General features: G+C 47.2%; 1 protein-coding gene across 4 annotated transcripts in view; it reads right to left on the bottom strand.

Annotated features, from left to right (window-relative positions):
• CFAP206 (cilia and flagella associated protein 206) overlaps positions 1–19,544 on the bottom strand; it is a 47,981-nt gene extending 28,437 nt beyond the window's left edge. For 3 of the 4 annotated variants that reach the window (XM_068149169.1, XM_068149181.1, XM_068149199.1), the window contains exons 1-2: positions 9,938–10,001; positions 2,031–2,146 (exon numbers count right to left, since the gene is read on the bottom strand). Coding sequence is in view for 3 of the 4 variants with exons in the window: in XM_068149181.1 (XP_068005282.1) it covers positions 2,031–2,033 (3 nt within the window). In the remaining variant the exon portion in view is untranslated. Of the gene's footprint in view, positions 1–2,030; positions 2,147–9,937; positions 10,020–12,644; positions 12,775–19,501 lie in introns of those variants that run through there. The other variant, XM_068149164.1, reaches the window with a different exon arrangement.
• Between the last annotated feature and the right edge of the window lie 6,305 nt (positions 19,545–25,849).

Raw genomic sequence — 25,849 nt, 5'->3', positions numbered from 1 at the left:
TTGGTTGGACTTGGTGATCCTGAGAGTCTTTTCCAACCTGAATGTTTCTGTGATTCTGTGATGTAGTTGGAGGTGTCCTTGCTGACCACACAGGGGCTGGACAGGATGACCTTTGAGGGTCATTTCCAACCCAAATTACTCTGTGAATCTGTGGGGCTATGTCTGCTCAAGCAAGATACTTGTTTAGAGGAGACACTGAGGTGCACATAGAGAAATACATATTTATGCAGAGTAGATGTGTGTGTATATGCAAACCAGAGACATATATGCCTGCATATATACAAATCATATGTATATAGAGGCATTGGAATATATGTATATGTGTGAATAAACATCTATATGTGCATACAAACCATGTGTGTGGGTGTCTAGGGCTATATGTAGGTATGCAAGAATAGACATATGTCTGTCTAAACATGAATACAGTCTAGGAAGGTTCTTCTATCCCTCTATTCTGCCCTGGTGAGACCACACTTGGAATACTGCGTCCAGTTTTGGGCTCCCCAGTTCAAAAGAGACAGAGACCTGCTGGAGAGAATCCAATGGAGAGCCACAAGGATGATTAGGGGACTTGAGCATCTCCTCTGTGAAGAGAGACTGAGAGCCCTGGGGCTGTTTATAATATCACAGTATCGTAGTATCATAGTATCAGTCAGGGTTGGAAGGGACCACAAGGATCATCTAGTTCCAACCCCCCTGCCATGGGCAGGGACACCCCACACTACATCAGGCTGGACAGAGCCTCATCCAGCCTGGGCTTAAACACCTCCAGGGACAGGGCCTCAACCACCTCCCTGGACAACCCATTCCAGGGCTTCACCACTCTCATGGTGAAGAACTTCCTCCTCACATTCAGCCTGAATCTCCCCACCTCCAGCTTCATTCCATTCCCCCTAGTCCTATAACTACCTGAGATCCTGAGAAGTCCTTCCCCAGCCTTCCTGTAGGCCCCCTTCAGATACTGGAAGGCTGAGCTGAGTAGAGGGGGAGAATCACCTCCCTTGACCTGCTGGCCACACTTCTCCTGATACAGCCCAGGAACTGATTGGCTTTGCGGGCTGCAAGTGCACACTGAGAGCTCATGTTGAGCTTTTTGTCCACCAGCACCCAGTTTAGTCTTGAGAAGACTGAGAGGGGATCTGATCAATGTCTATAAATATGAGGGGTGGGTGTCAAGTGGAGGGGGCCAAGATCTTTTCAGTGGTGCGCACTAAGACAAGAAACAACAGGTTCAAGCTTGAACATAGACAATTTCACCTCAACATGAGGAGCAACTTCTTTACAGTGAGAGTGACAGCACTGGAACAGGCTGCCCAGGGGGGTTGTGGAGTCTCCTTCTCTGGAGACTTTCCAAATCCACCTGGACACATTCCTGTGCAGACTACCCTAGGTGATCCTGCTTTGGCAGTGGGATTGGACTCTCTTGAGGTCCCTTCTAACCTCTAATGTGCTGTGATATATAACTAAATAATCATCCATATATAAAATATGTATGTTCATGAATAGGCAAACTATGTATATAGATGTCTATGAATATGAAAAGCAGATATGGGGATATGTGTTTATAGGCATAGATATGTATATACAAACCATAGAATTATAAATACACATATTAAATGTTTCCATATAAACATATGCAAAAGTTTATATGCATAGATATTTATGTAGGGAATAATGGAATTGAATGATAGATACATTGGGTTAGAAGGGGCCTTTAAATGTCATCTAGTCCAACACCCCTGCAGTGAGCAGGAACATCCCCAGTCTTAAGGGTCTTGTCCAAACTAAACAGTTCTGTGATATATATGCAAGATGTACAGAGATTTATATGCAAAATGTACACACACACACACACACACTTATATATGCAATTTTTACAGAGGTATCTTCCAAAGAAGCTTATGAAGGTAGGAGAAGACTGAGAAGCAGACAGCCAAAACCAGAACCAGGACCACTGGGTTGGGGGTCCAAGGGGTGGCAGGGGGTGGTGGGACAGTAGGAGGCCACAGGGACACTGTCATTACACTCACCATCAATGGGCAACTTCAAAACCAGGCTGAGGGCACACAGCAGTATGAGTGTTCCCATTGCACAGAGATGTTTGAGAAGCCTGGAGTCTCGCAGCACAGCCAGGAAGACCTCTTCCCTGGAGAGAAGAGCAGGAAGGTATCTGAAGGGGGCCTACAGGAAGGCTGGGGAGGGACTTCTCAGGATCTCAGGTAGTGATAGGACTAGGGGGAATGGAATGAAGCTGGAGGGGGGGAGATTCAGGCTGGATGTGAGGAGGAGGTTCTTCACCATGAGAGTGGTGAAGCCCTGGAATGGGTTGTCCAGGGAGGTGGTCGAGGCCCCGTCCCTGGGGGTGTTTAAGAGCAGGCTGGATGAGGCTCTGGCCAGCCTGATGTAGTGTGGGGTGTCCCTGGCCATGGCAGGGGGGTTGGAACTAGATGATCCTTGTGGTCCCTTCCAACCCTGACTGATACTATGATACTATAAAAGTATGATCAGTGATTGGCCTCATGAGATGGTCCCTGGAGCAGTGAGATAGCAGCGCTGCAGGGACCAAATGCCAGGCTCAAGGCCTCTTTTATCATAGGTCTCCCTGAGCTAAACAGGGCAACACAGCAAAGAGCAAAGGCTGAAAGCAGCTGTTAGCAATCTCTGCCAAGTAACCACCACCCAGCTATAAATACAGTGTAACGTGCAAATCAAACCTGCCAGTTTCCCAACCTCTTCCTCCAGCCCCGCAATGGGCATGGTTGTCCCATCTCTGTCCCCTCCCAGCTTCTTGCCTGCCTCCTGCCTAGCTGTTGGGGTCAGAGAGTGGGAAAAAGACCTTGAGACTGTGCAGACAGATAGGCAAAGCACCCTTGAGCTACAAACACTCTTTTAGTCCCAAATCCAAAGCACAGCATCACAGGGCTTGCTGTGAAGAAAGTTAACTCCATCCCAGCTGGAGCTGGTACCAATAAATATATACACACCTATAAATGCATACACTACTCAGATATGGTTGGGTATATTTAATGGTTGGACTTGATGACCTTCAAGGTCTTTTCCAACCAAAATGATTCTATCTGCACCTATATATGCATGCACAAAATGTGTGTGTGCTACACAATGAGTGCTGGAGGTCGAGGCGACACTTCCCTCTGCAACACAAGGAGGAGAGCGAAGCTCACTTTCAGGTCTCCTGCTGCTGCTGGAAGTGGCAGTTCCTGAGGTGCAGAGGGGTTACAGCCTGCAAGCAGCAGTCTGATGAAGCCCAAGTTCATTCTCAGGCCTTGCATGCACCAGTGAGCACACCACTGGATAACTGCAACGCCTGTCTGTAACTAGTTCAGTTAGTCAATACTCAATTAAGCCAAGCTTTTCCATGTCAGAGAGAGAAAAGAGTAAAAGCACATTAATTACATTTAAAAGCCATATCCCTAAAAGGCAATCAAATAAGCTCAAAAGGCACAGGGAATGCAGTGACAAGAACTGACAGGCTACACCAGTTTTCAACTGATTTAATTTTGTCCCTTAGGTTTAAGGTGTCAGACAGAGTACTTTGCTGAAAATCCCAAGGAGACCAAGGTCATGTTTCCTCTGTGACGTCAGATATGTCACTCTTATCAGTACACAATGAATAATTAAGATGATACTGTGCTACCTGGCCAGTAGGTGCAGGATTACATCCACGTTCTCAGTGTGTATATAAAGGTGCAGTGCAATGAGTCCCCCCATCACCCATGGGAATGTTTTGGGGAGGTCTGTGGAGCAGAGGGGAGGTGTTGATCTGTTAGAGGGTAAGATAGCTCTGCAGAGGGACCTTGACAGGCTGGACAGATGGGCAGAGTCAAATGGCTTGAGATTTAACACAGCTAAATGCTGGGTTCTACACATTGACCACAACAATGCCATGCAGTGCTACAGGCTGGGGTCAGAGTGGCTGGAGAGCAGCCAGGCAGAGAGGGACCTGGAGGTACTGGTTCATAGGAGGCTGAACATGAGACTGCAGTGTGTCCAGTTGGTCAAGAAGGCCAATGGCATCCTGGCCTGCATCAGGAATAGTGTGGCCAGCAGGAGCAGGGAAGTAATTTTGCCCCTGGACTCAGCACTGGTTAGGCCACACCTTGAGTCTTGTACCCAGTTTAGGAAAGATGTTGAGTTGCTGGAACGAGTCCAGAGAAGGGCAACAAAGCTGGTGAGGGGTTTGGAGCACAAGCCCTATGAGGAGAGGCTGAGGGAGCTGGGGTTGCTTAGCCTGGAGAAGAGGAGACTCAGGGGAGGCCTTATTGCTCTCTACAACTACCTGAAGGGAGGTTGTAGCCAGGTGGGGGTTGGTCTCTTCTCCCAGGCAACCAGCACCAGAACAAGAGGACACAGTCTCAAGCTGCACCAGGGGAGGTTTAGGCTGGATGTTAGGAAGATATTCTTCACAGAAAGAGAGACTGGCCATTGGAATGGGCTGTCCAGGGAGGTGGTGGAGTTGCCATCACTGGAGGTGTTTAGGAAGAGACTGGATGGGGAGCTTGGTGCCATGGATTTGTTGATTAGATGCTGTTGAGTGATAGGCTGGACTCGATGATCTCAAAGGTGTTTTCCAACCTGGTTAATTCAATTCAATTCAATTCAATTCAATTCAATTCAATTCAATTCAATTCAATTCAATTCAATTCAATTCAATTCAATTCAATTCTATTCTATTCTATTCTATTCTATCACAGACATGAAAACAATCCTGCAAAGGACATTGTGAAGTCCTGGGTTTGATTCTAGCAGCACAGCTAATGCAGCTTCTTAATAGGGCTTCTCCATTCCCATTTATAAAGCAAAAAAAAAAATCAACGCCCTTAACCTCAGTGATTACAGCAAGACATTTATCAAGAGAACAAAAATATGCAGGAAGACTTCTTCAGCAAATTCTGTAATGAGAAGCTTTCAGTGCCCTTCCTGGAGCAGAAGCATGTCACTGTTAGTGAGTTTGGGGTCACTGTGCTTCCTGGTAAATCACACAGGAATCAGTTCTGCAGCTGGGGGTGGAGAGGAGTGAGGACAGGGGAATGTAATTCTGGGGATTAAAAGGAAAAAGAGAAGGTGCTCATGCTCATAAATCACAGCAGGACATGTCCAACTGCCTATACACCTTTAGGGTGCAGATTGGATGGAAAGAACAATGTATTTGCAGCTTAGTTTACTGGGAATTTAAGTTCTTTTATTGCTTTAAATGTTTCAGTAGTATCAGCCTGCATTTCAGACAGTGCTAGAATCACAACGTTACACAATGCCAGCAGCATTCAAGGGAGAAGGGAGGGGAAGAGGAAGGGGAAGGGGAAGGGGAAGGGGAAGGGGAAGGGGAAAGGGGAAGGGGAAGGGGAAGGGGAAGGGGAAGGGGAAGGGGAAGGGGAAGGGGAAGGGGAAGGGGAAGGGGAAGGGGAAGGGGAAGGGGAAGGGGAAGGGGAAGGGGAAGGGGAAGGGGAAGGGGAAGGGGAAGGGGGAGGGGAAGGGGAAAGGGGAAAGGGAAAGGGAAAGGGAAAGGGAAAGGGAAAGGGAAAGGGAAGGGAAAGGGAAAGGGAAAATGAAAGGGAAAGGGAAAGGGAAAAGGAAAGAGTAAAAGGGAAAACAGAAGAAAGAAAGAGAAGGAGAACCAATCTTCTATTTTTCAGAGAAAAGCATGGTCTGGGGGAAGGTTTTCAGTGTATATTAGACCACAACAATTAATTTAACTTTTTGCTAAGACACTGGACACTTTAGGTTGCTGAACACTGTTTCATGATCAAAGCAATTGGATTTCTCCCCTAGAATTAGCATTAACTTCAATTTTTAATCATAGCTCCTGGAAATGGAGGCCTGGTTTATACAGCATTATTGTAACTAGAATTAAGGAGCCTTCTGTTTTTCCTCCTCAAAAATTCTCTGTACAGAGCTGCTCAGATACGGCTTCAGCGTAACCTGAAAGACAGATAAACTCTTCCCCCCAGCGGCAGGTCTGAGCCATTGCCTGTCGGCGGTGCACAGTGAAACGGTTCTTGGCTTTGTGATAGAATGATTTTACCTGTTAGCTTGAGGAGTCAGTAAAAGCTTCAGAGTCGTTTTTAAATTGCCACGAAGCTTGGCACTGTGGTTACTCCTTCAAGGGAAAGCATATCACCTGTTTGAGGAGTTTGCTATTGCTTTGCACTGGCTACTGTGTGGTGGGTTGATATTACCCCCAAAATGAAATTGCCAGACTAGCTCAGTTGGAAGGAAAGGAAGCTGTATTTAAAAGCAAAACTAAAATCTAGAGAGAGGATCCTAGGCATCAGCCTAAAACTGCCACACTATTAGAATAGAATAGAATAGAATAGAATAGAATAGAATAGAATAGAATAGAATAGAATAGAATAGAATAGACCAGGTTGGTTGGAAGAGACCTTCAAGATCATCGTGCCCAACCTATCATCCAACACCACCCAACCAACTAACCCATGCAACCAAGCACCCTGTCAAGTCTCCTCCTGAACACCTTCAGCAATGGTGACTCCACCACCTCCCCGGGCAGCCCATTCCAATGGGCAATCACTCTCTCTGTATAGAACTTCTTCCTAACATCCAACCTAAGCCTCCCCTGGCGCAGCCTGAGACTGTGTCCTCTTGTTCTGGTGCTGGCTGCCTGGGAGAAGAGACCAACCTCTGCCTGTCTACAATCCCCCTTCAGGTAGTTGTAGAGAGCAATAAGGTCACCCCTGAGTCTCCTTTTCTCCAGGCTAAGCAACCCCAGCTCCCTCAGCCTCTCCTCATAGGGCTTGTGTTCCAAGCCCCTCACCAACTTTGCTGCCCTTCTCTGGACACGTTCCAGCAAGTCAACCTCCTTCCTAAACTGAGGGGCCCAGAACTGGACACAGTACTCGAGGTGTGGCCTAACCAGTGCAGTGTACAGGGGCAGAATGACTTCCCTGCTCCTGCTGGCCACACTGTTCCTGATGCAGGCCAGAATGCCATTGGCCCTCTTGGCTGCCTGGGCACACTGCTGGCTCATGTTCAGCCTACCATCAACCAGTACCCCCAGGTCCCTCTCTGCCTGGCTGCTCTCCAGCCACTCTGACCCCAGCCTGTAGCACTGCATGGGGTTGTTGTGGCCAATGAGCAGAACCCAGCACTTGGATGTGTTCAATCTCATGCCCTTGGACTCTGCCCATCTGTCCAGCCTGTCGAGGTCCCTCTGCAGAGCCTCTCTACCCTCCAGCAGATCAACTCCTGCCCCCAGCTTGGTGTCTTCAGCAAATTTACTGATGATGGACTCAATGCCCTCATCCAGATCATCAATAAAGATGTTAAAGAGCACAGGGCCCAGCACTGATCCCTGGGGGACTCCACTACTGACTGGCCGCCAGCTGGATTGCATTGAGGAAGTCCTGTCCTTCTCCAGCTATATCCAGAAGACAGGATTTATTTGATAGGCTTAATCAAGCCTGATCTAGGATTTACATGATAGCCTAATCAACCTGATCTAGTGTGAGGTGTGCCTGCCCAGGTCAGGGGGCTTGGAACTGGATGATCCGTGAGGTCCCTTCCAACCCTGACAGTTCTATGATTCTATGAAGCCTGAGCACAATTCCTCATTTCAGCAGTGTGGGGACAAAGTTGCAGTTAGATACTCTTACATGACAGAGCTGAATGAAAAACGACCTGGAACCAGCTATGTGCTTCAATAGGCACATTTAGAGCACAGCCTGAGTACTCGGTAGTCACATTAGGCAAATGAAGGGTTTGCAACAGAGAAGACACAACTGCCTTGTGAAGCTTCACCCATTTCCCTGTGCCCACTGAAGAGCCTAAGATGAAGAGCCCAGAGCTCCACTGTCACAGTCACATTCACCAAGAGATTCTGCAAGGACTAATCCTCCAGTCAGTCTCACTCATCACTCGTCTGAGAGACTCTGATCAAGCTGACCTTCCAGTTCAGTTAGCTTCTCTCTGCACTCAGGCCTCCTCAGGCCTGGGTGGCCTCCTAAGTAAGCAAACACCAACCCTCTGGCCTGAAGGTCTCCTGCTGTCATAAACAATGCAAGGCACCAGTTAAAGCTCTTTAAAGACGATACACATATGTACAGGAACTTAGGGAAGCCAGTGCAGGATCCTAGCAGAAGATGATGGCAAATAAGAAGCTGAACATGAGCTGGCAGTGTGAGCTTGCAGCCCAGAAGGCCAATCACATCCTGGGCTGCATCAAAAGATGTGTTGCCAGCAGATCCAGAGAGGTGATTGTGCCACTTTGCTCTGCTGAGACCTCACCTGCAGTACTGTGTACAAGTCTGGAGCCCTCAGTATGGGAAGGACATAGACCTGATGGAGAGGGTCTAGAGGGGGGCCACAAAAATGATCAAGGGGTTGGAGCACCTCTGCTATGGGGACAGGCTGAGGGAGCTGGGGGTGTTCAGCCTGGAGAAGAGGAGGCTCTGGAGAGACCTAATAGCAGCCTTTCAGTACCTGAAGGGAGCCTACAGGAAGGATGGGGAGAGACTGTTTACAAAGGCCTGCAGTGACAGGACCAGGGGCAATGGCTTCAAACTAGAGAAGGACAGATTTAGATTGGATATCAGGAAGAAGTTCTTCACTATGGAACAGGCTGCCCAGGGAGTTGGCTGAGGCTCCTTCCCTGGACATATCCAAGGTGAGGCTCAACAAGGTCCTGGGCTACCTGATCTAGTTGGGGATGTCCCTGCTGACTGTGGGGAGGTCTGACTAGATGACTTTTGGAGGTCTCTTTCAGCCTGGGCCATTCTATGGCTCTGTAAGTTACTGTCCCTTTTGTCACCTCTGAAGGTAATACGTAAGCTGTGTGATGCAGGGTTTTGTTTGTCTACATTTCAGAGTCCTGAAACTACCTTACACTGTGATGTAGACATGAATGTACACTTGATTATGCTTTCTTCCAAAGGAGCAAGCCAAGGAGAGCCTGCTTTCACACAAGAACAAAAGACCTGTCTCTTTCAAGAAGGAAGTACTCTCAAGCTACCTGGCTTTTACTGTTGCCGAGGAGTGACACAGAAGTGTCACAGTCAGAAGTCTACATTGTGAGGGAAATGTGTTCCTCAGTTAGTTAATTCACAATAAAACTGAGTTTTGAAGCTGAGAATGTTTTGGTTCAACAATTTTTGGTGTTCTTTTCCTTCCTCAAACCTGCACATCAGCAATTGGAGGCCACTGTCCTGGTGTTGCCTGGCTTGGACCCTGCATGGTACAGGCTGACAGTGCTGACCAGCTCAGCTTTGAAAGGACTCATTCACACAAGAGCATGCAGGGCTGTTTTAAGTTTCCAGGACTCTCCTGGAAGTCTGAATAAAAGTGGTAGGTATATATCCTTATATCCTTGTCAGGCTCATTGAGGCACAGTGCACACTAATGGTTCACATGGAAGGGAATCCCAGGCAACATTTGTAGTGATTATTCAAGATATCCTTAAGGGTTTGAACCTCCCTTTTAGAATATGGCAAAGGAACAGGAAACTTCTCTTCTCTTTTCTCCTCCCCACTCCATCTTCTGCAGTGAAGAAGGGGTGTCTGGGCATGCTAGTGCTGTGCCTCCCCCTAATTCCCACTACATCAGACTTTCACTATGATATGAGGCCACCTAGCAGGGGGCTTAGGCTTACTCATTGTACAGGGAACTCAGATCAGGGAAGCTGACAATTGTCCCCAAGATGAAAGAGTCACAAAGGCAGCAGGATTTCTCTGAACAAAGAACTCCAATTTGCCCTTTAACTTAGAAATGGAAAAATGCACTCCCAGATAACACAGCCCTAAAAGGCTTACCCTTGATTTGAGCATTTCTGTAAGAAAGCTCAGAAGCAAAGAAATCTGGTTCATAAATGCACTATTGTTAGCCTGGATGCCTTAGCAAGCACAATGGATGCACTATATTTGCCAGGTTACAGAAAAGGGTGTGGAGCAAAATTGTTTATCCTTCAAACCTTAACAGCTCTGTCATTCTCTGTGCAGAGGGAGCAGGGAGATTCCAGGCATGCCATCACTGAGTGCCTCGACTGGAAACTCCTGCAAAAGATGCAGTATTCAGCTTTATTCAGATGAATCACAACCTAAAGCTCCCAAACAATATTAACATCACAATAACATTTCAGCCAAGAGCATTAATAAAAACAACACAGACCAAGAGCTTTTCCCATTAATCATCTAGCTAAAGAAATTTGTTGAAAATTAGAGCCAGGACTTAATCTTACACTTGCCACACATCCCTGCTGAGCTATGTTTCAAAAGAGCTGGATTTGGCCAGAAGAGCACAGTGTCAGCTAGATATTAACTAGTTCTTATGTCTGTACAGATGAGCAGGTGACAAAATTAATAGATGAGGGGAGAGCAACTGATGTTGTCTACCTGGAGCTGAGCAAAGCCTTCGACACTGTCCCGCACCACATCCTGGTCTCCAAACTGGTGACACATGGGTTTGATGGGTGGACCACTAGATGGATAAGGAACTGGCTTGATGGCCGCACCCAAAGAGTGGCTGTCAATGGCTCCATGTCCCAGTGGAGGCCAGGGACAAGCACAGTCCCTCAGGGATCAGTCCTGGGACCTGTCTTATTCAACATCTTGTCCATGTGGGTGCCATGGACAGTGGCATTGAGTGCACCCTCAGCAAGTTTGCTGATGACACCAAGCTGTGTGGTGCAGCAGACACGCTGGAGGGAAGGGAGGCCATCCAGAGGGACCTTGACAGGCTGGAGAGGTGGGCACAAGCCAACCTCATGAGGTTCAATGAGAGCAAGTGCAGGGTCCTGCATCTGGGTCGAGGCAATCCCAGGCACAAATCCAGGCTGGGCAGTGACTGGCTGGAAAGCAGCCCTGAGGAGAGAGACTTGGGGGTGCTGGTGGACAAAAAGCTCAACAGGAGCTCTCAATGTGCACTTGCAGCCCGCAAAGCCAATCAGATCCTGGGCTGCATCAGGAGAAGTGTGGCTAGCAGGTCGAGGGAGGTGATCCTCCCCCTCTACTCAGCCCTGGTGAGACCCCACCTGGAGTACTGCCTCCAGTTCTGGAGCCCCTATTACAAGAGGGATGTGGAGGTGCTGGAAGGTGTCCAGAGAAGGGCCACGAGGATGATCAGAGGGCTGGAGCACCTCTCCTATGAGGACAGACTGAAGGAGTTGGGGCTGTTCAGTCTGGAGAAGAGAAGGCTCTGAGGTGACCTAATTGTGGCCTTCCAGGATCTGAAGGGGGCCTACAGAAAGGCTGGGGAAGGACTTGTCAGGATCTCAGGTAGTGATAGGACTAGGGGGAATGGAATGAAGCTGGAGGTGGGGAGATTCAGGCTGGATGTGAGGAGGAAGTTCTTCCCCATGAGAGTGGTGAAGCCCTGGAATGGGTTGTCCAGGGAGGTGGTTGAGGCCCCATCCCTGGAGGTGTTTAAGCCCAGGCTGGATGAGGCTCTGGTCAGCCTGATCTAGTGTGGGGTGTCCCTGCCCATGGCAGGGGGTTGGAACTAGATGATCCTTGTGGTCCCTTCCAACCCTGAATGATACTATGATACTATGATAATAACATTAACTTACCGCCCCCCCCCAGGAGATCATCCTCTTGTGCAAACTCCAAATCCCATTTGTGTGAAAAACTCCAAATCCCATTTGGGTGCAAAAGCACAAGGGTAACCCAAAAGTGATGCAGCAGTTTCCCCCTGCACTGAACAGGCAACTAGTGACAGGACAAAAGGACATGGTAGGAAGCTGCAACAGAGGAGATTTAGGTTGGATATTAGGAAGCACCTCCTCACAGAAAGGCTGATGAGGCACTGGGATGGGCTGCCCAGGGAGGTGGTGGAGTCACCATCACTGGAGGTCTTTAAGAAAAGTTTGGATGTGGCACCTGGTGGCATGGTTTAGCTGATGTGGTGCTGTTAGGCCATAGGCTGGACTTGATGATCTCAGAGGTCTTTTCCAGCCTCAATAACTGTGTGATTCTGTGAACAGCACCCCACTCTAACAGGATCCATCAGGAGATCCAGGCCTGAGGACTTTCTTCTCAGTTCAGGCTACAGGAATTTCTTCCACAGCTGTGGAACAACTCTCCAGTAAACATAGGAAGGAGAGAACCTGCTGCTATGGCTCTGACTCCATTAGAGGAGAAAGGGGGAGGAGAGGGGAAGCATTAATAATAAAAATGTGATTACTCCACAGTTTGTAAATTAACTTCTCACTCAGCTCACTTTTATCCAGCTAAAGCCTTCTCATTGGTGCACATCTGTGCTCTTCATTCATCTGCCACAAAGGAAGGGCATGATCAGTGAATCAGAGAGGGCAAGATTATTAGTAAATACACTACTGCAGTGTTTTCCCAGGGGCATGAAATGAGCTAGGACCCACATGGATGCCCTTGAAGTTATGTACAAATTTGCAACTCTTTCTCCAAACCCCTGAATTCTGTTGCTAAAAGCAATGCTGTTGCCAGTGCAGCTTCTTTCCCCTAGAGCAGCTATTAAGGCTTAAGATCCTGTCAATTTGCACTGAACACTAGGCAGAACAACTCATTAGAGACCTGTGCCTGTTTGTAGCAATCTTTGAAAGCAGCAGTAAGGACTGGGGGGGAAAAAAAGGTATTTTAACATCATGGGATGCCTGGTAACTCTTAGAAAACTCTTAGAAAGGTTGCTGGATTGGCATTTCTTACCTCTTAGTATAGAAATGAATTCTGTAGGTTTTCTGCAGACACACAGCACTGGCCAGCTGTGACTGTTTCTTCAGCCTGGTGTGTCACCTACTCTTGATATCTTGAAAACAATATTTAGATAGAAAATATCCTGAGGAGACAGAAAAACAATCTGTGAAATTATGAGTACAGAAAACACCTGATGTAGAAGTCCTGTGGGAGCCAAGTGATCCTTTCAAGGCTGAACTGCACATAGTGAGGGAGCTGGGGCTGCTTAGCCTGGAGAAGAGGAGATTCAGGGGTGACCTTATTGCTCTCTACAACTACCTGAAGGGGGGTTGTAAACAGGCAGAGGTTGGTCTCTTCTCCCAGGCAGCCAGCACCAGAATAAGAGGACACAGTATGAGGCTGCGCCAGGGGAAGTCCAGGCTGGAGGTCAGGAGGAAGTTTTACACAGAGAGAGTGATTGCCCATTGGAATGGGCTGCCCGGGGAGGTGGTGGAGTCGCCGTCACTGGAGGTGTTCAGGAGGAGACTTGACAGGGTGCTTGGTTACATGGGTTAGTTGATTAGGTGGTGTTGGGTGATAGGTTGGACGTGATGATCTTGAAGGTCTCTTCCAACCTGGTCTATTCTATTCTATTCTATTATTCACTTCTCAGAAATCTTAGCTTTTGCAAGTCTTGTACCTCCTGAAATAGCTACTTACATCCAACTCTGAAAGTAGCATAAGGACTTACATCTACCTAGTTGGGTATCCCACTGTGCAACTGTGGGCTTTCTGCACATGAGAGAAGAAGGGTTAGGAACTGGCTGGAGGGCTGAGCCCAGAGAGTGGTGGTGAATGGTGCCACATCCAGCTGGCAGCCAGTCACTAGTGGTGTGCCCCCAGGGATCAGTGCTGGGCCCCATGCTCTTTAATATCTTCATTGATGATCTGGATGAGGGGATTGAGTCAGTCATCAGCAAGTTTGCAGATGACACCAAGCTGGGGGCAGGAGTTGATCTGTTAGAGGGCAGAAGGGCTCTGCAGAGGGACCTCAACTGACTGGACAGATGGGCAGAGACCAAGGGCACGAGATTTAACACATCTAAGTGCTGGGCTCTACACATTGGCCACAACAACCCCATGCAGTGCTACAGGCTGGGGTCAGAGTGGCTGGAGAGCAGCCAGGGGTTGATAGTAGGCTGAATGTGAGCCAGCAGTGGGCCCAGGTGGCCACGAAGGCCAACGGCATCCTGGCCTGCATCAGAATAGTGTGGCCAGCAGGAGCAGGGAGGTCATTGTGCCCCTGTACTCAGCGCTGGTTTGGCCACACCTTGAGTCCTGTGTCCAGTTCTGGGCCCCTCAGTTTAGGTAAGGATGCTGACATACTGGAATGTGTCCAGAGAAGGGCAACAAAGCTGGTGAGGGGTTTGGAGCACAGCCCTATGAGGAGAGGCTGAGGGAGCTGGGGTTGATTAGCCTGGAGAAAAGGAGGCTCAGGGAAGACCTTCTTGCTATTTACAACCACCTGAAGGGAGGTTGTAGCCAGGTAGGGGTTGGTCTCTTCTCCCAGGCAACCAGCACCAGAACAAGAGGACACAGTCTCAAGCTGTGCCAGGGGAGGTTGTGGCTGGATGGTAGGAAGAAGTTCTTCATAGAAAGAGTGATTGGCCATTGGAATGTGCTGCCTGGGGAGGTGGTGGAGTCACCATCACTGGAGGTGTTTAGGAAGAGAGTGGATGGGGTGCTTGGTGCCATGGGTTAGTTGATTAGATGGTGTTGGATGATAGGCTGGACTCAATGATCTCAAAGGTCTTTTCCAACCTGGTTAATTCTATTCTATTCTAAGTATTGTAGATAATCCACAAAAATTTCTGAAGATCTGAATTTGGTTTGGTTTGTTGGTTTTTTTTTTTCCCCCTCTAATATTAGGCTCAGATTTAGAAAAGAAATAATTAGGTTTGTTGCCAGGTTATCTTTTGAGCTAAACCAAACACCTTGAAACACAATCTTTATGTAAAAAAGAAAAAACAAAAAAAGGTTAAAAAAAAGCCTCATAATCGTTTCTCTTACAGCTTGATTTTATTCAACTAGCAGAACTCTCATGTTGTTCCATTTGAAAACTGAACAGGATTGTCTCACTGAAACAAATTTTGAAGCAGCCATCCATAAAACAGATCTTTCTGCTATGTGGTCAGTTCTAGCTTAATACCCAGGTGAACCTCCTGAGGTTCAACAAGAGCAAGTGCAGAGTTCTGCACCTGGACTGGAACAATTCCTCACTACCAATAGACTGGGGGATGAGCTGACAGAAAGCAGCCCTGTGGAAAAGGGCTTGGGGGTGCTGATGGATGAGAAGCAGTGTGAGCTTGCAGCCCAGAAGGCCAGTCACATCCTGGGCTGCATCAAAAGATGTGTTGCAAGCAGATCCAGAGAGGTGATTCTGCCAGTTTATGCTGCTCTGGTGAGATCTCACCTGGAGTACTGTGTGCAGAGCCCTCAGTATGGGAAGGACATGGACCTGATGGAGAAGGTCCAGAGGAGGGCCATGAAAATGATCAAGGGGTTGGAGCACCTCTGCTACAAGGACAGGATGAGGGAGCTGGGGTTGTTCAGCCTGGAGCAGAGAAGGCTCTGGGGAAACCTAATAGCAGCCTGCCAGTACCTGAAGGGGGCCTACAAGAAGGATGGAGAGAGACTGTTTACAGAGGCCTGCCATGATAGAATTAGGGGCAGTGGCTTCAAAATAGAGAAAAGCAGATTTAAACTGGATATTAGGAACAGAATCTTTACTATGAGGGTGGTGGAACACTGGAACAGGTTGCACCTCCACATCCCTCTTGTAATAGGGGCTCCAGAACTGGACACAGTACTCCAGGTGCTCCAGGTGTTAGGAAGAAGTTCTTCACAGAAACACTGATTGGCCATTGGAATGGACTGTCCAGGGAGGTGGTGGAGTCACCATCCCTGGAGGTGTTTAAGAAGAGACTGGATGGGCTGCTTGGTGCCATGGTTTAGTTGATTAGATGGTGTTGGATGATAGGTTGGACTTGATGATCTCAAAGGTCTTTTCCAACCTGGTTAGTTCTATTCTGTTCTATTTTAGAGATTCATAGAAATGGACACTGAGCAAAGGAAGGATTTTCATTCCAGTTCCAAGCCTGGTGGCTGCACTAGAATAGAGTAGAACAGAACAGAACAGAACAGAACAGAACAGAACAGAACAGAACAGAACAGAACAGAACAGAATAGAATAGACCAGGTTGGAAGAGACCTTCAAGATCATCATGTCCAACCCATCAACCAATCCAACCCACCTAAACAACTAACCCATAGCACCAAGCACCCCATCAAGTCTCCTCCTGAACACCTCCAATGATGGTGACTCCACCACCTCCCTGGGCAGCCCATTCCAATGGGTAATCACTCTCTGTATAGAACTTCTTCCTGACATCCAGCCTAAACCTCCCCTGGTGCAATTCTTTACTTAAGGAGACCTTCAAACCCTCCAGCCAGCTCTGCTTTTCTGCAAAAGGACGTGTGCTTTTACTTCACACTGAAGTTTCACTTAAGAGTAAACATTTTTGAAGGAAACCTACACTGGCACTGAAGCTTCTTTCTAAGCTTTGTGGATGACCTTGAATGCACAAACTGCTCTCAAAAGTAGTGTGACACTCTGGAAGGATGTTTTGCTGAAAGGCCACTGGCTGTTTCCTTGATCTCTTGATGATACTGGAGGCTTCACAGCATTCTACATCATGGACATCTTACTGGGTAAATAAATACAGAATATCAAAAGAAAGTACATCAGTTTACATCCTGTTAAAATCTGTGTCCTACAGCATTTTAGATAATGGATATCTCAATGGGTAAATAGAATAGAATAAACCAGGTTGGAAGAGACCTTCAAGATCATCGTGTCCAACCTATCATCCAACACCACCTAATCAACTAACCCATGCAACCAAGCACCCTGTCAAGTCTCCTCCTGAACACCTCCAGTGATGGCGACTCCACCACCTCCCCGGGCAGCCCATTCCAATGGGCAGTCACTCTCTCTGTGTAAAACTTCCTCCTGACCTCCAGCCTGAACCTCCCCTGGCGCAGCCTGAGACTGTGTCCTCTTGTTCTGGTGCTGGTTGCCTGGGAGAAGAGACCAACCTCTGCCTGTTTACAACCTCCCTTCAGGTAGTTGTAGAGAGCAATAAGGTCACCCCTGAGTCTCCTCCTCTCCAGGCTAAGCAGCCCCAGCTCCCTCAGTCTCTCCTCATAGGGCTTGTGTTCCAAGCCCCTCATTAAATTCATTGCCCTTCTCTGGACTCGTTCCAGCAACTCAACCTCCTTCCTAAACTGAGGGGCCCAGAACTGGACACAGGACTCAAGGTGCGGCCTAACCAGTGCAGTGTACAGGGGCAGAATGACCTCCCTGCTCCTGCTGGCCACACTGTTCTTAATGCAGGCCAGGATGCCATTGGCCCTCCTGGCCGCCTGGGCACACTGCAGGCTCATGTTCAGCCTACCAGCAACCAGCACCCCCAGGTCCCTCTCTGCCTGGCTGCTCTCCAGCCACTCTGACCCCAGCCTGTAGCACTGCATGGGGTTGTTGTGGCCAATGTGCAGAACCCGGCACTTGGATGTGTTAAATCTCATGCCCTTGGACTCTGCCCATCTGTCCAGCCTGTCGAGGTCTCTCTGCATACAGCATATGAAAAAAAAAGGTTGTAGACAAGTGGGAGTTGGTCTCTTCTCCCAGGAAACCAGTAGCAGAACAAGAGGACACAGTCTCAAGCTGTGCCAGGGGAAGTTTAGGCTTGAGGTGAGGAGAAAGTTCTTCACAGAGAGAGTAATTTGCCATTGGAATGTGCTGCCCAAGGAGGTAGTAGAGTCACCATCCCTGGAGGTGTTCAAAAAAGGATTGGATGTGGCACTTGAAGCCATGGTTTAGTTGTCATGAGGTGTTAGGTATTAGGTAATGGGTGACAGGTTGGCTTAATGATCTCTGAGGTCTTTTCCAACCTGGTTGATTCTATGATTGAAAGCAAGTACATAACTTTACATCCTGCTAAAATCTGTATCCTCTCTGTATCAGACTTCTTCTAGATGTGCCTGTAGAACACCCACAACTTATAACTTCCCCAGAAGCTTGAAGTAATGACTACATATCAATGGGCATATCTGGGAGTTAACCTGTTTCATCCCAATTAAGTAGAACCTACCCAAGCCACACCTTGCAGTATGAGCAGCAGACCAAACATTTACACAGTACCAGTCTGGAATGCTATTGTGCTTAGGGCATGCATGAAGCAGCCTCTTGCTTTGTTCCTGCATTGCATCCCCCACTTCTAATGAGGACAGATATCCCTAGCATCCACATCTGTGCTTATCAGTGGGGTGAGGCAATCATCAGACTGCTTTGGCTTGTGAAACATTCCCTACTCTGGTAAATCAGAGCAGCCTTTGCAACTTCCTGTAAAGGGACCTCTGACCAGCATGTGAAGGAAAAAGCTGTTCCTCTGTCTCATGGAAGACTTGGGACTAACTAGAGGCCTGCAGCTAAAGGAAAGTTGTTTCTCTCTTACCTGCAATTGACAGTAGCAGAGTGAACATTTCCACCCCTTGGAATCAAGAAGAATAAAACACAAAAGAGGTAAGAAAAAATGGGCTATGCATATGGGGGGAGGGTGAGGAGAGGGGGTGGGCAGCATGGAGGGTGAAATAGAGTTAAGAGATGACCATATATGCATATTGTAATCCCTCAAGCATGCTAGCCTGCCAGCTTTCACACATTTCTGTGCTGCTTCTGGTTTCCTTGACTCTAACTCCAGTAGATTAGTTAAAGCCATTAAAATATAAAAAATAACCCAAACAAGCTGTTTTGGTGCCTCCCCTCTGCTCAGAATCACAGGATGTTAGAGGTTGAAAGGAACTCCACAGGTCATCAAGTCCAACCCCCCTGCCTAAAGCAGGATCACCTAGGGTAGTCCACACAGGAGATGTCACTGACTTCTACAGGTATTCTTGAATGTGACCCAGTTTCCATTCAATTATCCATATACAAGGAAGGGAGGAAGGGAGGGAAGGAGAGAAGGAAGGAGAGGGAGAACAAGGGAGGGAGGGAGAGAAGGAGGGGAGGAAGGGAGGAAAGGAGGGAGGAAGGGAGGAAAGGAGGGAGGGAGGCAAAGAAAGAAAAGAAGGAAGGAAGGAAGGAAGGAAGGAAGGAAGGAAGGAAGGAAGGAAGGAAGGAAGAAGGAAGGAAGGAAGGAAGGAAGGAAGGAAGGAAGAAGGAAGGAAGGAAGGAAGGAAGGAAGGAAGGAAGGAAGGAAGGAAAGAAAGAGAGAAAGAGAGAAAGAAAGAGAACTAAAGAAAGAGAGAGAGAGAAAGAAAGAAAGAAAGAAAGAAAGAAAGAAAGAAGGAAAGAAAGAAGAAAGAAAGAAAGAAAGAAAGAAGAAAGAAAGAGAAGAAGAAGAGAGAGAGAAGAGAGAGGAGAAAGAGAGAGAGAAAGAAAGAAAGAAAGAAAGAAAGAAAGAAAGGAAAGAAAGAAGAAAGAGAAGAGAAAGAAGGAAAGAAAGAAAGAAGAAAGAAAGAAAGAAAGAAGAAAGAAAGAGAGGAAAGAGAGAAGAGAGGTAGAGAAAGAGAGAGAGAAAGAGGAGAAAGAAAGAAAGAAAGAAAGAAAGAAAGAAAGAAAGAAAAGAAAGAAAGAAAGAAAGAAAGAAAGAAAGAAAGAAAGAAAGAAGAAGAAAGAAGAAAAGAAAGAAAGAAGAAGAAAAGAAGAAAAAAGAAAGAAAGAAAGAAAGAAAGAAAGAAAAAGAAAGAAAGAAAGAAAGAAAAAGAAAGGAAGAAAGGCAAGCAAGCAGCAGGGCCTTTAGAAAGTTACAAGGCTTATGGAGTTGAACCTGCATTGTTCACTTCCAAATGAGCTCAGTTCTTTCAAGCAGTCTTTCAGCACCATGAATGTCCTCTTCCACTGCCAGCTTTTCAAAAGCCACTCCAAGTCACTTGACGTATTGCTGCTTAGACGGAGCCAAGCACAGGAACAGATGAAACTAAGGCTTTCAGGGCTTTTGCAGGATTGAAAGCTTTTTTGTTCCAGGAGGATCATTGAACAATGTGCATTCCAACATCTTAACCTTGGATTTAAAGGGAAAATGTCTGGGGGCAACGTACTGAAAGAGCTCTGCTGGTGTGGTGTGTGGAGAGAATCCCAGGTTATTTTCCCTCTGAACAGAACAAAATAAACTTTAGCTGTCTTTTTGGCAGCTTTCCAGGAATCCTCTGGCAAGATCACACTATGAAAGGAATCCAACTCCTCATTGTCCTGGGTGAAAGCCCTGCAGAGGATGGTCTCTACAGAGCTCGGTTCAGAACTGGCAAGCCTGCAAGAGCATGTGTCAGCTTACTCAGCACAGGCACAGATCAAGGTTTCAGCCACATGGGTGCATCTCTAATTGACCAGTAATAATGTCAGTGAATTACAGTTCATGTCCCACTTGCAGCAGAGTGGGTGGCTGGTGGTTTCCGTAGCATTGCAAGGTTTCCAGCAGAGTCAGCCAGGAACTCTCCAATACCCTGCCAACACAGCCCCTTTTGGCAGCAGAATTAGAAGCAAAAGAACTTTTCCTTGGCAGCAAAGTTAATAATTTCAAGCTTTCACTTATGGAGCTCAGCTCACTGAATTGAACAAAGTATTACAGCCTTATCCTAGTCATGCTTTGAAACACCACTTCTTTCATGTGGTTGGTGAGATGGCATGGGAAGTTTCTGCTCCTGACTACAGCAATCAGTTTCATTTAAGGTGGTTTGTAACAGAAGAAAGGGTCAGTCCAGTTTGTGGTGGAGATCAGATTTCTCTTATTAACAAACAGAGTATTCCAAACCATTGTGGAGTCCTTATCCAGGAGAGGTCAGCAAGTATCACAGTATTACAGTATCACAGTATCACTAAGGTTGGAAGAGACCTTAAAGATCATAGAGTCCAACCTGTCACCACAGACCTCATGACTAAACCATGGCACCAAGTGCCACGTCCAATCCCCTCTTAAACACCTCCAGGGATGGGGACTCCACCACCTCCCTGGACAGCACATTCCAATGGTGAACGACTCACTCGGTGAAGAACTTTCTCCTCACCTGGAGCCTAAACTTCCCCTGGTGCAGCTTGAGACTGTGTCCTCTAACTAGGGCACTAGAGCACTGCCTTATGAGGAGAGGCTGAGGGACCTGGGGCTTTTTAGCCTGGAAAAGAGAAGACTTAGAGGGGATTTAATAAATGTCTATCAATATCTGAGGGCTGGGGGTCAGGAGGGAGGGGACAGACTCTGCTCACTTGCTCCCTGGGATAGGACAAGAAGCAGTGGATGTAAGCTGCAGCACAGGAGGTTCCATCTCAACACAAGGGAAACTTCTTTACTGTAAGGTTCACAGAGCACTGGAACAGGCTGCCCAGAGAGGTTGTGGAGTCTCCTACTTTAGAGACCTTCAAGGCCTGTCTGTATACGTTCCTCTGTGACCTGAGCTAGATTGTATGGTCCTGCCCTGGCAGGGGGGTTGGACTTGATGATCTCAAAGGTCTTTTCCAACCTGGTTTATTCTATTCTATTCTATTCTATTCTATTCTATTCTATTCTATTCTATTCTATTCTATTCTGTTCTGTTCTGTTCTGTTCTGGCTGCTGCTGTGATATTTATGTTAAGCTCTTCCTAAACTCTTTGACATCTGAGATTGATGCTGGTTTGTTTGGTTTGGTTTTGCCCTTTTTTAATTTTTTTTTTTTTTAATAATACTTGTTTCTCCACATGAAACTTAAAGTCCCATCAGTGATCACTTGTGAGTAATAGCTTGGGTGAGTCTAGTTTTGAAGTTAACTGCCTGAGGTGTGTTTCTTTACAAGGCAACTCCTACATTTCACAACAGAAAATAAAACAAACTGTAAATGTGTTTGACTTCTGACTTTCATCTATAAATGTTTTTAACCCACACATTTCACAGGATCAGGGGTTGGAAGGGACCCAAAGAGATCACCCAACACCATCTAATCAACTAAACCATGGCACCAAGCACCCCATCCAGTCTCCTCTTAAACACCTCCAGTGATGGTGAATCCACCACCTCCCCGGGCAGCCCATTCCAATGGCCAATCAGTGTTTCAGTGAAGAACTTCTTCCTAACATCCAGCCTAAACCTCCCTTGGTGCAGCTTGAGACTCTGTCCTCTTGTTCTGGTGCTGGTTGCCTGGGAGAAGAGATCAACCCCCACCTGGCTACAACCCCCCTTCAGGTAGTTGTAGAGAGCAATAAGGTCTCCTCTGAGCCTCCTCTTCTCCAGGCTAAGCAACCCCAGCTCCCTCAGCCTAATTTACCTTCATTTCTATTGAAACAAGAGCAAAGGTTATGTTTTATAGCAAAAGATCTACGTATATCTGCACTGTCTAGTCTCTCAACCCTCCCCTTTCAAAGAGGAATCAGGTCCCTGATCCAGTTCACTGCACCACAGCAAAGAGTTGGGCTAGAAAAGAAAAAGTAGGGTGGGGAGGGCAATACTTTAATCCAGTTTTACCATGGGCCACTTCATCCTTCAGAAATGTAGCTTCACTTGAAGGTTGTACTAATGTCTGGTTAGCAAGGTGGGGGCACTTTTTTATTACCTGATTCAGAAAGTGAAGGGATACAATCTGGTTCTAACATGGAGCTCCAAGTCCAGAGTAATTTTCCAGTTTTAATGTGGGAACCCTCCTTTTGGACAAATGGAGATAGTATGTACTAAAAGTTACCCCTAAAGGATTCTGTTTTTACAGAATACCGAATTAACCAGGTTGGAAAAGACATTCGAGACCATCAAGTCCAACCTATCACCCAACACCATCTAATCAACTAACCCATGGTGCTAAGTATCACAGTATCACAGTATAACTAAGGTTGGAAGAGACCTCGAGGATCATCGAGTCCAACCTATCAACACAGACCCCATGACTACACCATGGCACCAAGTGTCACGTCCAAGCCCCTCTTGAACACCTCCAGGGATGGTGACTCCACCACCTCCCTGGGCAGCACATTCCAATGATGAATGACTCGCTCGGTGAAGAACTCCCTCCTCACCTTGAGTCTAAACCTCCAGAGCCCTTGGCCATCTTTCAGGTGCGCAGTTATTGCCGCCAGGATAATCTGCTCCATCACTTTCCCTGAGGTCAGGCTGACTGGCCTGGAGTTTCCAGGTTCCTCCATCCGACCCTTCTTGTGGATGGGGACCACATTGGCCAGTTTCCAGTCACCTGGGACCTCACCTGTGAGCCAGGACTGGAGGAAAATGATGGAGAGCGGCCTGGCCAGCACATCTGCCAGCTCTCTCAGCACCCTAGGATGGATCCCATCCGGTCCCATGGACTTGTGAGTGTCCAAGTGGCTCAGCAGGTCCCAAACTAATTCCTCATGGATTACTGGGGCACTACACTGCTCCCCCACCCCATCGCCCAGCTCTGGAGGCCACTCCTCCTGAACTCCTGCCTTGCTGTTAAAAATTGAGGCAAAGAAGGCATTCAGGACCTCAGCCTTTTCCTCATCTTCAGTCACTGTGTTCCCCTCCAGGTCCAATAAGGAGTGCAGGTTCTTCCTGCCCTTCTTCTTATTGTTAATATGTTTGTAAAAATGTTTTGTATTGTCTTTGACAGAGGTGGCCAGCTTCAGCTCCAGCTGGGCCTTTGCCTCCCTAATTTTATTCCTACATAATCTAACAACTTCCTTGAACTTACCTCGAGAAGCCTTCCCCTCCTTCCAAAGGTGATACAGCCTCTTTTTTCCCCTTGAATCCTCATCCATTCTCCTTTTAAACACCTCCGGTGATGGTGACTCCACCACCTCCCTGGGCAGCACATTCCAATGGCCAATCACTCTTTTTGTGAAGAATCTCTTCCTAGCATCCAGCCTAAACCTCCTCAGGTGCAGCTTTTAATGCTGCCTTGTTGGAATGCAGTACCTCAAGGAAAACTGATGCTCGAGCTTCAGTGCTGACCCAGTTGGTATTGAGACACCAGCCTTGCCAACGTTGGAAATTAGCCTGGAGGAGACTCAGGGGTGGCCCTATCACTCTCTACAACTACCTGAAGGGAGGTTGTAGACAGGCGGATGATGGCCTCTTCTCCCAGACAGCCAGTACCAGAACAAGAGGACACAGTCTCAGGCTGCACCAGGGGAGGTTTAGGTTGGATGTTAGGAAGAAGTTCTATACAGAGAGAGTGATTGCCCATTGGAATGGGCTGCCTGGGGTGGTGGAGTCACCGTCATTGGAGGTGTTGAGGAGGAGACTTGATGGGGTGCTTGGTGCCATGGGTTAGTTGTTTAGGTGGGTTGGATTGGTTGATGGATTGGACACGATGATCTTGAAGGTCTCTTCCAACCTGGTTTATTCTAAATAAATAAATGCTTCCAGCCATGTTTAGTGCTTTGGCATCTCTCAGACATGTGCACCCTGGCTCTTTTGGGTGAGCAAGTTTGCTTATATTGATAATTTTTCAAGACAGGCTGGGAAAATAAGTGAATGTGAAAAGCATTTTGAGGCATGTTCTCATGACAGTCATCTCTAAAGGTTTAATGCAGTTAGATATTCTAGTCCAGGTAACCTTTCTAAGAATTCATCTCCACTTATTACAAAGATCTTTAATTCAAAAGTCTTCTAATTTCATTCCCTATATACAAAGGAATGTTTATAATACAGCATACTGTTAGTACAACAGTATACAGAAATTCAGTTGCCTCAAAGTATAGGAAAGGATACATCCAAGTAGAGATCGGTTTTGGAGAGGAGGAGACTGAGGGGTAACCTCATTGATGTTTATAAACATGTAAGGAGTGAGTGCCAAAAGGATAGGTTGCCTGGGTTGGTCTCTTCTCTCAGGCAACCAGCACCAGAACAAGAGGACACAGTCTCAAGCTGCGCCAGGGGAAGTTTAGGCTTGAGGTGAGGAGGAAGTTCTTCACCGAGAGAGTCATTTGTCATTGGAATGTGCTGCCCAGGGAGGTGGTGGAGTCACCGTCCCTGGAGGTGTTCAAGAGGAGATTGGACACGGCACTTGGTGCCATGGTCTAGTCATGAGGTCTGTGGTGACAGGTTGGACTCGATCCTTGAGGTGATACTTGATGATCTTTGAGGTCTTTTCTTCTCTTATTGGTTCTATGATTCCATGAAAGGCTGATTTTAGCAGCCACAATGCAACAAGTGATCTAGTAAAAGTACAATTTCATTACAAGTTCAAGGATCACAAGATTCACACTAACAAGCTATCTCAATCCAATGAATGTTGCTCCAGCACCTGCATCTCCCACCAGTTCCTTGATGCATTTTGTGGTTACTTACTCACGTCCCTCTACTCAGTCTGGGTTTTAACTAGCAGCAACCACAATGCTGAACTGTTGGTTCATTAAGCCCAGCAAAGGAAATCACATCAGTGACTTAAATCACAATGACTTGGTTTATGCCTGTGTGGGTACACTACATCCCTGCATGGACAGAGTGTCTTTCTTCTGTGGTCTGTTTCCTGTGAGACGCTGCTGCAGTCCCTTAATTGCCTCACATGCCCAGACAGCGTGCACTCACACTCCAACTGCTACCAGCATCATTAGTTCCTTTCACACTTCATTTCCCCACGCCAGACATTCAGAGATTGCACAATCTGCATATCCTCCTTTTAAGACATTAGGTCTCTTCTGCAGACCTTTGAGGGACTAACAAGCAAGATGCCTCTAGTTTATTAATTAGCTGCTTATCAGCTTTACTCTGCAGCTCCCTACTAGTTCAGCTGCTCAGCTACAGTAATTAGACAACCCACTTTTCAGTCTTTTATAGCATTTCCTTAGACAGAAAGCTTCACTGCTCCTGAGTCTATGATTCTCTCTGGCAATTTTAGACATCTCCTGAATGACTAATAGAGTAATCCTGCTTTCTGTGCTATTCACTGCAGTATTACAGCTCCCTATTCCAGGTTTTGTCTCACGCATTCTGCTGTCAATATATGCCGTCATTGGGACCCTGGTGTCCAGATGTTATAGAATCATATAATGGTCTGGGTTGGAAAGGACCTCTGAAGGTCACCTAGTCCAACCCCCTCTGCAGTCAGCAGGGGCATCCTCAACTAGATCAGGCTGCCCAGAGACCTATCAAGCCTAACCTTGAATATCTCCATGGTTGGGGCCCCAACCACCTCCCTGGACAACCTGTTCCAGTGTTGCACCACCTTCATTCAGAAGAACTT

Source organism: Melanerpes formicivorus, unplaced genomic scaffold (assembly GCF_026170545.1).
Source record: "Melanerpes formicivorus ecotype bairdi unplaced genomic scaffold, bMelFor1.0.p_v2 SCAF_2, whole genome shotgun sequence".
NCBI classification, from domain to species: Eukaryota; Metazoa; Chordata; class Aves; order Piciformes; family Picidae; genus Melanerpes; species Melanerpes formicivorus.
This window is presented reverse-complemented; position numbering and strand designations above follow the sequence as displayed.